The sequence below is a fragment of the Vulpes vulpes genome, chromosome 4 (assembly GCF_048418805.1).
Source record: "Vulpes vulpes isolate BD-2025 chromosome 4, VulVul3, whole genome shotgun sequence".
In the NCBI taxonomy this organism is placed as follows: Eukaryota; Metazoa; Chordata; class Mammalia; order Carnivora; family Canidae; genus Vulpes; species Vulpes vulpes.
Genome location: NC_132783.1, coordinates 41,802,099 through 41,818,220, shown reverse-complemented (window position 1 = coordinate 41,818,220; position 16,122 = coordinate 41,802,099). Strand labels below are relative to the sequence as shown.

The window sequence follows — 16,122 nt, the reverse complement described above, 5'->3', positions numbered from 1 at the left end:
CATATATTAACTCATTCAATATCCCAACAATTCTAGAAGGAATGTACTGTAATTATCTCCATTTTACAGATGAGAAAACTGAGGCACAGAGATATTAAATAAATCGTTCAACCAAGCTGCACACACAGCTGCACTAAAATAAGATAGTACATCAAATAAAGACAATGTAGTGTCAAATTAAACATCTTAGATTAGTAATAATGAGTACTTTACCAGTTTCCCTAATTCTCCAGAGTTTTTTTCTCTTCTCTTATCCCATCCCACCCACTCCAGCCCCATTTCAATTCCTAAGATAAGGTGTACTGTAAGAGGCATTTCTGTCTTTATTGGGCCTCCATCCAAATATTTAGTGCCAGTCTAATCTTGTAATGTAGAACTATTGATTTTCCATTTTATGACTTTGCAGTGTTGACCCCGGAATGCGTCACTTCCTGCTTCCCAATTCCCTGTTCCTACTTCCTGGTTCCTGGGATAGAGGAAACCTAGGAATTAAAGTTAAAAACACATTTGTTTTATTTATCTCACAGAGAGAGAGAGAGTGAGCACAAGCAGAGGGAGCAGCAGGCAAAGGGAAAATGAGAAGCAGGCTCCCACTAAGCAGGGAGCCCAATGTGAGGCTCAATCCCAGGACCCCGGGATCATGACCTGAGCTGAAGGTAGACCCTTAACCAACTGAGCCTCCCAGGTGCCCCTAAAAAACACTTTTGAATGTCAGTTACTAATCTGCACAGAGTAGAGGACTTCCTTTTTCTGAAGTTTCATCGCCTATGCCCAGAAACATGTACATGGTAGGTATATTTTATTTAACATATATATATAAGGCCTAACTATGTGCCATATTATATTCTATAGCTTTACAAATATTATTTAATCCTTATAGCAACCTTATCATAAAGGTGCTATTTCAGATTAGAAAACTGAGGCAGAAAGACATAGTCATGTGCCCAACATAGCAGGAAAATTAGAGAGCTGGGATTTGGGCCCAGGTGGGCTGGCTTCAGAACCTATGCTTTTATTATGTTACACTACTATTAAATGTTAGTATAAAAAGCATTTTCTGAATTTACTTTTGAATATAAAATGCAAACCGTATTAAACAAACTTGTAGAAATACAAATATATTCCTATTCAGTATATAACTTAGAAAAATAATTGCTTAGACAATTAGTTATGATATTATTCACAAAATTGCTAACTATATTAATAAAGTATGTTTGTTGGAGCCTTCTGTTCTTTATGTAAATATAAAATATAAAAGAGAACATGGGTTTGAACCAGACTTGATTATGTACAAGTTGTGTACTCTTAAGCAAAATACTTGAAACTCTCTGGACCTACATTTCCTTGGCTGTAAAATGGGAACGGTAGTTCCTACACCATATAGTTCTATGTATATTAAATGAGTTAACATAGATCAAGTATTTGGAATAGTACCTGCCATATGGTAAGTATGACATAAGAGTTGGCTACTATCATTATTTTTGTCCTTGTTGTTATTCCTGTTACTCAAAGAGAGAGAGATCAAACTATTCATATATACACAAAGGAATTCAAGAGTCAGTAGAATAAGTACTTCCTTTGTTGAAGTATCCTTTTTCTTCTCTATCTTCTCTCTTTATAGTCTCTTAGGCTCAGGTTAGAAGTGGCTTCACATGCCATTTCTAAGCTGTCAAATCTCTAGCTTTTACCTGTAATCTGAGCATAAATGTATGCATGCCACTGCCTACTGGTAATTCCCCCTTGTTGGTCTATGTCAATGTCTCAAACTAAGCATATGAAAAATTATGCCCAATGCTCACCACTTGCTTTCTCCCTAAGAAACTGCACCTCCCTGTCTTCTTGATCCTGGGAAATGACACAACCATCTTTCCAATTTCAGTGGCTCAAATCCCGATTCTTCCTTCCCAACACCCTCCCTCCACCCCCATCCAACCAGAGGCAAACCATTCCAGCACAGTTTCCAAAATCCATCCTGGATCTGATCACTTCTCCTCCCTTCTACCTCTCACACCTTAGTCCAAGTCCCCAATCCTGAGCACCAACCCCTGGCAACTGCCTCCTGACTAATTTCCTTGCTTCTACTCTTACCTTATTACAATCTATTCTTCAAACTGCAAGTAGAATAATCTTTTACAAATCCAAACAAAATTATGTGACTCCCCTGTTTAGAACACTTTAGTGTCTTCATACCACATTCAGAATAAAATCCAGTCAACTTACTGTACACTACAAGGCCCTAGGCATCATTTCTTTCTATTCCCCCTCCTGCTTACTATGTGCCAGACACACAGGCTTTCTTGCTGTTCCTTACATACACCAAGCTCATTGCCAAGCTCATGCTGACTGTTTCCTTGACCAAGAATGTTCTTTTCCTAAAAAAGACCTTGCCATGGTCCTTTCCCTACCCGCAGTTAAGACTCTGCTCAAATGTAATCTCATCAGAAAGGCCTCCTTTGACTTGTCAAAAATCATACTCGCCCACTGTCTCCTTCTATTCTTTACCTACTTTATTATCTTCATAGCATTTATCACCCTGAAATTCTATTATTTATTTGCTTCTTTGTATAAATATTTATTCTTTCTCTTCTCCATTACACCGTAAGTCCTAAAAGGTCAAGGAATTTTCCTTGTTCACTACTGAATCCCTAATGCCCAGAAGTGTGCTTTACATGTCATTCAATAAACATTTATTGAATGAACAATGTACCAAAAAAATGAAAATTAAAATATCCATGTGGGTCAGGTTAACAATTTGAAGATATCAAGAAATTGCACATAGATGGCAAATAGACCCCCTGAAACAAGTGGTTTATTTCATCTGCAAAAGAATTCTTCTATATGTTTAAGTATGTGAACCATATAGTAAGCACACACTTGTTTTCTTATATTTTCAAATTTCCTTGCAGCGGGTTATTCCTTTGAAATGCAACATCTATGCCACTACTATAAGAGGCACTTAAAATAGTCACTGGCACTTTCTATCCTTTATGAAAATTAAAGCAGTAATAACTTGTACCTTAATATTTAATCTAGAACCATGCTATTCCCTATCCCTTTACTGAAAATTATGGATAAATTGTCAAGCTTTTAAATAATATAATAAGCATAAGGTAATGAAAATTGATCAATTATGAGCAAAATAGTTAATACACGATCCAACATGTACAGTATAAAGCATATATTGTTTAAAATCAAGAATTGAGGGAGTGCTTGTGTGGCTCAGTTGGCTAAGCATCCAACTCTTGGTTTTGGCTCAGGTCATGATCTTAGAATCATGAGATCCAGCCCCACATTGGACTCCATGCTAAGCGTGGAACTTAAGATTCTTTCTCTCTCTCCCTCCCTCCCTCCCCTTCAGTGCCACCTCCCCCCCTACCCCCCCCCCCCCCCGCCATCTCTTTAAAAAAAAATCAATAAATAAAATTAAATAAATAATAATGTATTGAGTTTTACAATGTTTTTAAGTGATACCAAGTGCAATTTTGACTCCACAAATAGAAGAGCACAGCTTATGAAGTTTAAATGAGTTCTAATTATTCTTATTCTAAATACTTTTAGAATGCAACTATTTTACCAAGGACTTCTCTGTAGATTAATTAAAAGCAATAAAGCAGAGAAAGAAGCATGTTAATTTAATTTCAGACTAGCCTATAGACTTTTCAAACAAATAGGAGAAAAAACTTCCAACATACCTTCTGAAATACTTGGTTTTGTTTTGTGTTTGGGCCGATCCTCACAAGGATGAAAGTTCAATTGCTGTAAGACTGCTGGACAGATGACAGAGAAGTTGGAGCTGCTTATCTGAGTAGTATTTGAAAAGCCATGAAGGGAAAAGATCTCTTCTGCTGATAGACACTGAAACAGGATAAACACAGTAAACATATATGTGTTAACAGAGTAAAAGCATGCAAAGATACTTTAAAGAGACAGAGAATTTCAGCTAGACACACAGAACTAACTCTACACAAAAACCCTAAAATTTTAATATAGCCCATGCCTCTTTAAACCTAGAAACAAGAAAAAAATAGCAAAAATAAAACAAACTAAAAAAAAAACAAAAACAAAAACAAAAACAAAAACAAAAACAAAACAAAAACTCTTCTTGATCAACAGTCTACCTTTGGCAGCCAAAAAGATTAAGAACTGGTTTGGGGGTTTCCAAGGACTTTACAGACATTAAAAGTAGACCAGTAACTTTCAAATCAAAAACTTAAAGATGACTCTATATTCTCAATCTCCCCTCTCTGTTTTTCTTTAGATTGAATGGATATTTTGTGTATACTATTGGAGTAGCTCTCTGTAACATTTCTTGTAGCCAAACACCTGGCTTCCTTATAGTTTCTTAATTAAGAAACTAGTCCATGCTTCTAGACTGCAATAATAATTCCAATATATAAAAGTTGTTTTAAAGTATGCCTTTAGCATATATGGTTATTTGCTAAAATATGTATGGTTCTCAGTGATGGCGGATAGCTTTTCTATACCATGTAAGGTTTTGAAAATAGTGTTTGGGCTGCTTAGAAATTCATTAACTATTAATAAAAATTTTTAGGAAAAAATTCTTTATGAAAATAACTTTTTAGATGTATCAGTTTTTTCTTGGGTATATTTTGACTGTATCATCCACTTACTTGCTTATTAAGAATGTAAAAGAAATTAAATGTGTTACTATAGCTAATAATCATGATAAGAGTTACAGATTGTGAAAAATATCCATTCAATCAAACAGAAAAATCTATCTTTAATAAATACAATTGAGAAAATTCTTTGTATGCTTTGTATTCTTTGTATGCTTCAGCCAATATTTAAACTCCACTACGATCTAACTTAGACTGGACTATGTTCTCCCAAAATTCATATATTAAAGCCCTGACTCCTAATATACTGATATTTAAAGTTGAGACCTTTGGGAAATAATTACGGTTAGATGAAGCAATGAGAGTGATGTCCTGGTCCAACTAGATTAGTGGTCTTATAAGAAAAGACACCAAAGAGCTTGCCTGCTCTCTCCCTCCTCACCATGTAAGTAGACAGCTAGAAGGCAGCCATTTGCAATCCAAAGACAGAGCCATCACCAGACACAGACCCTTCTGACCCCTTGATTTTGAATATCCAGTCTCCAGAATTGTGAGAAAATGATTTCCATTGTTTAAGCTATCCAGGTTACAGTATTCCATTATGGCACTCCAAGCTGACTAACATTCTATGAATGGTATTTAGAACTCAAAGTTGATGTTAACTGTTTGACCACAAAGTTCTGTGATTTCCTTCACAACAGAAACAATACAACTAAAAATGAAAGGTATCGGTATAAAGAGATCACTACTGATTATTAAGATGAAAAAACATCAAATACACCAAGATGTATGCAGTGGGCAAAACTAAAATTGCAGATGCCTTTAAAAAAGTTCTCATTTAGACTTCTTTTTTGTTTTTTAATGCCTAAGTGTTTGCCTAAAGCTATTCCTTGTTTAACCGATGACAATGGGTTTGGATTCATGACAACAATAGCTGCATGCCTTCCCTAGAAGAAGAAACAACACACTCAATGCTCTGTTAACAGTCTTCTCTTCAGCAGAGACTAGGGGGGGATGATAAACTAATGGAAGGGGAAAATAGGTCAACTGAAGGAAGGAAAGTAGGAATAATTTATTTGTTACCATGAAGCCACCCAGGAGCATAACTGATAGACTCAAAAGTTAAAGTCAATGTGGTCAAACTGCCCACTGCAAGATTCCAGAAATAAATGAGTATAGTAGCATAAACATAAAACAGCACTGTTTCCCCACAAGGAAGTCTTAACCTATTTGGACTTCAAGTTCCTCCAACTATAAACTAGGATGAAAAGAGGAACTGCCCATAGATAATTTCCAAAGTCTTCTCATAATTAGCATACTAAGACTTCCTAAAACTTGGTGACTGTTAAGCATTTCTTTTCAGACTCAAATTGTGACTCATTAGTGGGTCAGGAAATCCACATACAATGTCACAGTCAGCATTTTGTAAGGAGCTAAAAGATAGAATAGAAACTATAGTGTACCACACACAACAAGGGAAATTATTATTTAGTGAAGTTTTTGCTCTAACTATGCATCATGCACATATATGCTGGATCACAATGTAAAATTCACTTTTTTACTGTAAATGGCAGTTAAGAGTTTGAAAGTCGATACCCTCAAAAATGCCTTAATTGCCCACCATACGTCATTAAAGAAACTGTCCTTCATACAGTTGGGGAAAAAAAATATAGTGTAGCCAAAGGAACATATAATCAGTACTGTAAGAGAGCTTAGAGTCTTGACAATCTATGCAACATCTGTGTAGAAATTTTGGCTGGACAGATGGTCATGGAACAATAACACCTTGACAGTGGCAGCTGCTCAATCTCCAGAAAGAACAAGGAGGTAGAGAGATGACAAAACTCTAAGCCTTGCATAATCAAGAAACAGACTCTTAACTATAGAGAATAAACTGATGGTGACCAGAGGGGAGTGAGTAGGGGGATGAGGAAAACGGAGGATGGAGATTAAGGAGGGCACTCGTTGCAATGAGCACTAGGTGTTGCCTGGAAGTGTTGAATCACTAAATTGTACACCTGAAACTAATATAACACTGTGTGTTAACTAGCTGGAATTTAAATTAAAACTTAAAAAAAAATCTAGGCTTTGCCTTTGAGAATGAGGACAGAATATTAATAGAATACTAGCAGTGTGACAAAACTCAATTAATGGCAGACCTGATTTATTTAAAATAGTCCTCTACCAGTAACTAGGATCCCAATAGCTTTATACAATCGCCTATTTGGCTTTACAATCTCAATTTTCATAATGCTTTGATTTAACAAAGTTGAACCTGAAACAAAGAAAGCAGTTGTCTAAGAAAAGGGTGGTGTTTCCCAGAGCAGGGACAAACAGGATGAGAGCCCAGTGCCTGAACAGTGAGGTGACAACAAAACCGGTAGAACCGTTGAGGAAGGTCAAACATCCTCTCAAACACACCCCTTCACCTCCAAAACAAACAAGGAATAAATTATGAAACCAGTAGGATCCACAAGGGCTCTTCACAAAACAATCCAGGATGATAAGCCTGCATAGTATGTGCCTTAATAAAACTTCCTGAGCTTTTTTACCATTTGTTTTACATTCATTTACTGAGCTTTTGTCTTTCTATCTGTTTTTACAACACTGCCATTCTCAAGAGTACCACCCTGCTGTTTGCTGCAGAGCTTTGTGCTATCAGAGGTAGACTATAGCCCGCAGACCCCTACTATTGAGTGGGTTGACTTTTTTCTTAAAGAACTTTTCTCAATGTTTGAGTTAAACTCCTTTAGTCTCTTGCCACATTAAGGTGATTTCAAATGGGTCTTATATAGATGAAGTGCCAAAGTAAGGAAGTAGTAGAGGTATGGGGGTTTAGATTCATATCATAAAATAAGATCTCAAATTATATCCAAAATCATTAAACCAGAGTCCCATGCATTTCTTCTTCTACTTCCCCTACTCTTTTTCCCTGACCAATTCTGACTAGTCAGAAATTTTTGTTTTGTTTTGTTGTTTTTGCATCTTTCCCAGACACATCTTTGTGGAAACACCGATGCAGGGAGAGCACGGGGCAGAGTTGAATGATTAGGGCAACGTACTCCTCCAAAATTTTGTAGAGTTAAAACTTGCTTATGATACATGAAGAATCAGGCAAGATTTGAAATGACACAGTGTGGATAATGATACAGGCGCTGTACTTGACAAAACTTTGGTCAGGCTCTTCTAAGTCTGTGAAGCCTCAGCCTTGTGCCCATCCTTGGAGGGCCAGCATTGTTCAGTTTTAGCAAGAATCCTACTAAGTCAGCTTAGAAAGAATCTTCCATCTTTGATATCTAGTCACCCTGGCCTGCCTTCAGCAAGAATCCTATTAAGTTTGTTTAACCAAAATACACACACACACACACACACACACACACACATACACACACACGATGTTTCCTCATAGTAATTTTCAATTCATTGACCCCTACCCTGCTCCTTGGCTATAAATCTCCACTTGTCCATGATGTATTTGGAACTGGGCCCAGTTCTACACTAAGGTCCCTTCTTCCCTATTGCAATAGTTCTTAAACAAAATCTGTTTTTATCTCTTCAACTACTGTTGTATTATACTACATGTATAATAACAATGTAATTATATTAGGTATTGCATAAATATTTTCCTTCATCCAACGAATATTTCTGGAATCACAAACATCTGGGCATAATACTGATGGGAGAAGGAGCAGGTGGGGGAAGCTGAAGGATGGCAACCAAGAAAAAATAGTCCTAACACCCTCCATCAAGAAATCTAGTAATTATGGCAGAAGTAAATCACATACCAATATCTGTGAAACGAGAGAAAAAGTGATAAGTTCATGATACATAATGATAAAGCATTAGAAAAGTTCCTATAAGGGAGAAATGATATGCAGAGGAAATCGTCAAAAACAACTTTGAGGTTAGACCTCTGAGAAAGTAGAAAGAAGATATCGCCACCAGTGTGACTGAGGGACCTAGGAAAAGGAACATATTTGGGAGGATGGTGGCCAATTTGGTTTTAGACATTTTAAGTTATAATGCCTGTGGGTCACCAGATGGAAATGATGAGTGAGCTTTTTCTGAGAAAGGTAGAGGCCAGAGATAAGGATGCAGCTGTCTTCAGTAAAGAGATAAGAGATGAGTGGGAGGGGAGAAGATCATCAGGAGACAGAGCACAGAAAGAAGAGAAAACCTTTGGGAATACATATATAAATTGTGCAAAAGCAATAAAAAGAGAGAACAAGAAAGAGCCAGACCAGACCAAAACAGAAGAAATCATGTAGGCCAGTAAAATATAGTGAATACCTGTTGTTTTTGCCTGTCCAGGACCCCCATCATCCTGTAACAGACCACCTTCCTATCTTGGGAGCCTCCTTCTATGTGATGTAGTTGGGGCTGACCACTGAAAATATGACCCAAACCTTTCAACTACCTAGTAGAGCTATTGGAAAAAATTCTTTTCTGACTAGGATTGCTATGAGTCTAGGATTTCCTTAGGCCATCTTTCTAGTATGTGAAAGAAGGTGAACTATTGCTTAGAGACAGATAGGCTTCCAGCATATCCATAACTAATCCCTGGATATAGCTATGCCTAAAGATTGACTCTTCAGTGACCTGAGAGAATGAATTGTCTTTGTGACTTCAGCTAATTAAAATTAAGTTTCTTCACTTACAAATCAGAGTCCTGATTGATACATAATCATTCAAAAGACATTTTTAAAACTAGGAAATGAATGCTACATCCAGAACCTATGGGAAAACGAAACGATAAGCTTTTTCACTCTTTAAATCTGCTCCATTCTTCCTTTTCTCAACATGTAGGCTATTTTCTCTACTTGGTATCTACTCGAATGGCACAAATTAAGTCATACAGAATCCTAGGACCATCTGACCCCATACCCATTGTCCCAAGGCCTTCACACCCCATGAGAAATGAAATCTAATCCCATTCAAAAGTCACTCCAATGATGGTTTCAGATTCTGTTTTTTCATGATCTGTGCTTCTGTGGAAACTGAACCATTCACATACCCAGTAAGTACACTGCTAAGTGTGGCTATGTACTCTCTTGTGAAGGTGAAAGTAGGAAGAGAAAGCACCTTGTAATGCACTTAGACTCTGTGACAATCAAAACTAGAATGAAACATCTAGTCCAGTCGGTTTTCTAGGATGTTAAGTAAATTAGCCACAGAAACTTTAAATTTCATTACCAAGCCCCAGGGGAGCTAGGAATAGAATGGGAATTAGAATCCAAGTCTGAAAGAGCCCTAACTCCTTTCCTTTTAGTAACTTCTCTACACTGCCTTGCTCTGCACACTGCTGTTTTACAGCAGGAGCTATAGCCATCTTCTAGAGTTTGCCAAGTATGGAGCTAAGATGAAAGCCAAACAATTAATCCTTCCCCATACCCTAAGTGAAGGACTCATCTCCTGTTTTTTGAAGATATGTGACAAGTAGGAGTCTGAATAAGAATCCACCCAAAATCTTCATCTGTCCTACTCTCATCAAAGCCAATCCAACTTATCCCTCACTGCCATTCATATATTCATTCACCAAACACAGGTCGATCACATCTTCTCTGGGCCAGATGTTCTGATAGGTGCTGAGAACAAGACATGATTCCATCTTCAATAAGCTTACCATTCAGTAGATATATATATATCATATATATACAAATGATATAGCTACAGTTTAATGTAAGAAGGGGAACAGTAAAAATAGGTGCAAAGTACTGTGAGGGAAAGGGTCTGGGAAGACTTCCTGAAGAATGAGATACATGTGCTGAGTCTGAAATGTTCTTTAGTGCTTTTGCTGGCTGGAGAGATAAGATGTGAGCCACAAAAACTTACATTAGGCAGAAATCAGTAATGCAAGTAAATATATGATTCATTGACAAATGAATTGTCTAAACAATAGTTATTACAAGAGTACTGAGAAGCACATAAAAGCAATATTCTTATAATCCCTACACCAGTTACTAAAGTAAATTTAAGGAGAAATCTGGGATGGAGAAACCATGTCTTAGAAAAGTAAGCTGTCCAAGATGAAACAACTTATTCCTGTTAACGAAAGAATTCAGACTGTCTTTTTGCACTTTCTGACTTCTAAGCCAATATTCTTGCTGCTATACCCCTATGTTTTGCTGGTTGAACACTGATAAGAACACAAATAATGAAAGAGAAGAACTGTTTAGACTCTGGCAAGGATAATATTTCTTGCCCTTAAAGTGACTTGAGTCACAGAGTTAAATTACTCTTAAATCATACCCAAAGAGAAACCTTGAGAACAATCAAACACCAGCCAGGTTTTCCCACCATGGTGAGAGTTAAGAAGGAAATGCATGATAGTTGTAATTCTTTGTCCCTCAAATAGCCCTCCTACTCATCACTCAACCAGGAATGTTGAACAGGTACAATAACCACACTCAAGCAGCAGAAAGCCCAGAACCTGACACAATACTCTCTACTACCTATCCATGGCTGCTGACATTGCCAAGAAGTCCTCCTGTAACAGAATCATCAAACCTAGAATACCTGGATGTGTGCCACTTTGAATGCTTTGCTTCCCTGTTACTATTTTAAAGTCAGTGTTTTTGCAGCTCAAGCAGAGAAGCCAACCAGTTAATTCATCCACCCAAGCTACTATCACATAACCATACGACTATGACACCAGTATGACTGGCCATAGATTCTTTGGAACATATTAAGAGGAGGAAAAGGAGAAGACCCAAAATAATAATGTAATGGGAAAGAAACCTCTGGAAACCTTGAGATCATATTTACCTCAGTATTCAATAATGCTAATACTAATAATATAATGTTGTGTGCCTGGCACACAATAGGGCTCAGTAAATACTTGTTGAATGAATAAATGTGTAAATGCATGAATGAACCCCTCACTTCATTGTATTTTTAAAAGCCAATTGCAAAAACATTTTAAGTTCATAGTAGTAACCTAACCAAATTAATGAAAAAGTAAACAAGAGCAGAAAGTAAAGTATTACATTGAGTGTTTCAAATATGGCAACTAGCCAAAGTTCCCAAAAGGACAACTTAAATATTTAAATGTTAAAAGGGTAGTTTGAGTTGAACAATTGGAAGGCCATTTCTGACCCCAACACGGGTGAATAGTCCCATTCATTTATCCTTTCAGGGGTGATTGCACAATGTCATAGAACCAGTGGCAGCACAGGACTACACTGGCAGCAGGAGTATTCAAAGTAAGAATGATTGAGAACATCACTTCTATATTTGTTACTGATGCAATAATGGAACGACCAAACCTTAGTCACAAGGAACATGAATATCACTTCTGAACCTCCTTGATGTTGCTCAATGCATATATGCACTGAGTCACACTTACCAACACTCTCTTGAACTTTTTCTCTCTCAATTTCTCCTTCAGAGTTTTCTCAATACTATTTTACCAAGATAAGACAGACTTTTCTAAGGTTTGAGCAAAATACATTCTAGGCAAGTGTTCTCTAGGTTTAAGGAATGGCTAATCAAGTGATTCCCAACTCTGATTTCCCAGTTTATTTTCCATTTTTCCCTCAAGTTTTCTTATACTTCCTCCTGGAGCCACTAGAGTGCTAATGCATTCCCACCCAGAATGCACACATATACACGCAGACAGACACATGCATGCACACACATGCATACACACATACACATATATGCATGCATTCACATTCACTCTCAAAACTATTTCTTAAGAGGAGACAAAACAGGCTTTTCCTGGATATGCTATTAAAAGAAGATATCTTAAGAAAAATAAATAAAATAAAATAAAATAAAATAAATAAAAGAAGATACCTTGTTTTATGAAACCTTGTTCAAGGAAGTAAGATTTATTATAAAACAATATGCATAGAGTGACATCATTACGATAAAAAAAGTTAAATAAAATCTGGAAATGTATTCTTCAAAATATTAACAGTGTTTATCTCAGGATAAACACTGATGAAATTATGGGTGATTTTTATTTTTTCCTTTGTGCTTCTCAATACATGCCAAAATTTTAGACAATATATATGTATTCCTATCTCAATTAGAAAAATAAAGTTAAATCATGAGAAGCTTCTTAAATCTCCTTCTCTAGGTACCTCCAAACACAATTAAGACAGGCTAGATTTTTTTTTTTTTTGACTGAAGAAAAAGGAATTTTAAAAGCTATGGTGCACTTTTTTAAAATAGGTTTACAAAGTTTTCTGATTTTACCATAGCTGTTGACACATTTCTCAGCCCTGTCCCATCTACATTCAATTTCTCAAGGACCTCTCACCCCTAAAAGCCTGACATAATATCAGAGCACAGATACTTAGTCTGGATTCTTGGCTTTGGGACATTGACCTGCTTCTAGATGGTAGAAGCTACCATACTTTCCATCACATGTGAGGATGGCCCTGTCCCATTTGATGCCAAGATCAGAAGATTCTTTGGGCCCTGCTGCTCACCAAGAGCCTCCCATTCAGTCCCTCCAGGATTAAGGTGTAGGAGGGTATAACTGTTCTCCAGGCAGAGCTGGGGCATATGCCACCAAGAGTGAGCTCATCTTTCAATGTCATCCTTAGCACAGTGGTTTTCTTTTCTTTTTTTAAGATTTTATTTAATTTATTCATGAGAGACACAGAGAAAGAGGCAGAGACAGGCAGAGGGAGAAGCAGGTTCCCTGCTGAGACCTGGATGCAGGACTCAATCCCAGGACTCTGGGATCACAACCAGAGCCAAAGGCAGATGCTCAACCACTGAGCCACCCAGGAACCCCTAGCACAGCGGTTTTCAAATGTGATCCAGGGACCCCTAGAGATTATCCAAACCCTTCCAGAGAAAATGTAAGGTCAAACTTATTTTTATAATAATACAAAGACTTCATTTTCCTTTTTCACTTTCATTCTTTTATGAGTGAACAATGAATTTTCCAGATAGTATGTGACATATGTCACAACATTGAATGCAGAAGCATATATGAGAATACATCTGTCTTCCACTAAGCTAGATATTAAAGAGATTTGAAAAAATGTAAAAACAATGCCATTCTTCCCACTAATTTTTTGTCATAGAAAATACAATTATGTTTCATTAAAAAATGTTAATATGGTATAGGCTTATTAAGGTTATTTTTAATATATTAAACAAATATTTAAAAATTTTTTTCAACAGTAATTTTTATAATGGTGAATACCAATAGATATAAACCACATATACTCCAGGTCTTTGGTGTTCTCAATAATTTGTAAGAGTACAAAGGGTTACAAACTCTGGTCTGGCACATAAGAATGACACATACCACTTAACTGTCACCCTGAGAACTTCTAATCGATCTTATCTAATATACCTCTCACCTTGTTTATCCTACCTCCCCAAAAAATTGTTTCTACTAAAAATTGCCTTTGTCACTCTTCTGCTCAAACTGGCTCCCCACAGAAAAACAAAAAATTTCCCTTCTGCCAAGAATCTAGAGTCCTGACACTGAAGAACTTCACTTATCTGTCTCCAATCTTCCTTACTCCCTTCACCATCCTCCAAAAGCATACTTGAACTCGCTATTCTAACTAAAAAGCTTTCATGTGTCTTGTATTTTACCTTCAATGCCCCATGCCGCCCACCTACAATTCTGATATATCTCCTCTCAAAGATATATATCTGATATATATCTTTGGATATATCTACAATCCCTGTTTGTCCTAACATTTGGCCCCACCTCCTCTGCTTAATACTGCTATGCTCACCAGACTACTATACTCACAGTATTTTTGGTTAGCACTCACAGTGTGCTTCCTTATATAATCACCTGCTGGTGAAAATGGAGAGCTTTTTAATAAGATCACATGAAGATCTAGAAAGGGTGGATGTATTCCTTTTATATCTTCTTCAACCCCAACAAGGCTTTGGACATGTAAGATACTTCATTTATAACAATCACTAATTTGCCAGATTAAGGAAAGGAAGGATGGATGAAAAAAAATTAGAAACTGGCACATGGTACCTGAGTATAATTCTGAGAAATACAACTGGACAACCTGAGAGTCACTTACCAGTCATTTATCTCTAAAGAGCCAATTTTTCCAACCACGACTTTCTCTGTTCATACCAGGAAACTTTCCCAGAACCAGTTCGGTGGCCCTGATACTACAAAGAAGCTCTACTGACACCAATATTTCCAACTTGCCCTAAGAATGATAACTATAAGCCATGGAGAAAATCCAAGTCTAAATGAGGAAAAAATTCTGACAAAATTCACAAATTAGAAGGAATAAAAAACTATTATTTCCTTCTACTTCAATCATACACAGGTTATATTTTAACATACTATTTCTTTTATACTATTTTAAAAATTTGCCTGCAAAAAATAAAGGAATGGCTGGCTTACCTTGAATTAAGTGAGGCAACTAGATTAATTTAAAAAGTTATGTTAGTATGTCAGTATAAAACTTAGTGTTACAAGGTAGAAGTTTTCATTCATTCAATAAATATTTCCTGAATACCTAAAAAATGACAGATACTATGCTAGTTACAGAAAAAAAGAAAGTAATTGAAAAAGCCCCAGATCTTACAGACTATTGAAAAGTTTGGATATAAATATAAGTAACTATAGGATAGCCTGATAAGTGCTAAAGTAGGATTCCTTCACGTGAAGAAAGGATAATTAACCCACCCTAGAGTTACGGAACTGTCAGAGGCTTCCAGGAGAAAACAGTATCTAAGCTGAGATGTAAAGAAAAAAGGAGAAAGAAGGTTGGAGAAACATGGGGGTAGGATTATTACCGCAGGGCTTTAAGTATCAGGCAAGGTGTTTAGATTTTATTCTAACACTAATGAGAAGCCACTTGAGGATGATGCAATGACCAGATTTGCAAATGAGAGATTTAAGTCTGGAGGCAGTGATGAGGAGCACACAGACTGGCATGGGGCAAGACTGGCGGAAGCAGCAACATGGCAGGGATTTTTTGAGCATTTCCTGCATGCCAGGCAGAGGACTAAATGGCAAGATACAATAACTCATTTCATCTTCACAACAATCCCATCAAGTAAGTAAAATTACCCCATTAGACAACAGAGAACCCTGGAGTTTGGAAAGATTAAGTCAGAAATATGTTGACACTGACATTACCATGACAGGACTTAGGTGGAATAATGGGGGAGAGGTGTCTAGAATGACATCGGTTTTCAGCTTAGTCAACCAACCAAGCAGATGGTGATGCTGATTACTGAGATTGGCAAAATGGACTTACCAGGAGGTTGTGACGGAGGAAGGAGAGAGTTGATGAGCTCCGTTTGGGACAAGTCTAGACCTGCTGAGTTGGCACATCAATCGGCAGCTGGATGTGCCAAGCTAAACCTCAAAAGAGAAATCTGGACCCAGCCCTCTCTTTACAGAGCGTCGACAGATGAGTGATAACCTCAGCCAGAGGACAGGCTGCGGTTGTGCAAAGAGTGTGTAAAATCAAAAGGAAGAGGACTTGAAACAGAATCCTGTGGAACATCAATAGTTAAAGGATGAGCAAAGGACACTGAAATCGAAAAGAAGCAGAGAGATAAGAAAATCAAGGCACATGTGGTT

At 37.0% G+C, this 16,122-nt stretch overlaps 1 protein-coding gene across 3 annotated transcripts in view; it reads right to left on the bottom strand.

The window, feature by feature from the left end:
* SLC39A8 (solute carrier family 39 member 8) overlaps positions 1–16,122 on the bottom strand; it is a 73,939-nt gene that overhangs the window by 45,432 nt on the left and 12,385 nt on the right. For all 3 annotated transcript variants that reach the window (XM_072755561.1, XM_072755559.1, XM_072755560.1), the window contains exon 3: positions 3,693–3,855. In XM_072755561.1, coding sequence (XP_072611662.1) covers positions 3,693–3,855 — 163 coding nt within the window. The remainder of the gene's footprint in view (positions 1–3,692; positions 3,856–16,122) is intronic.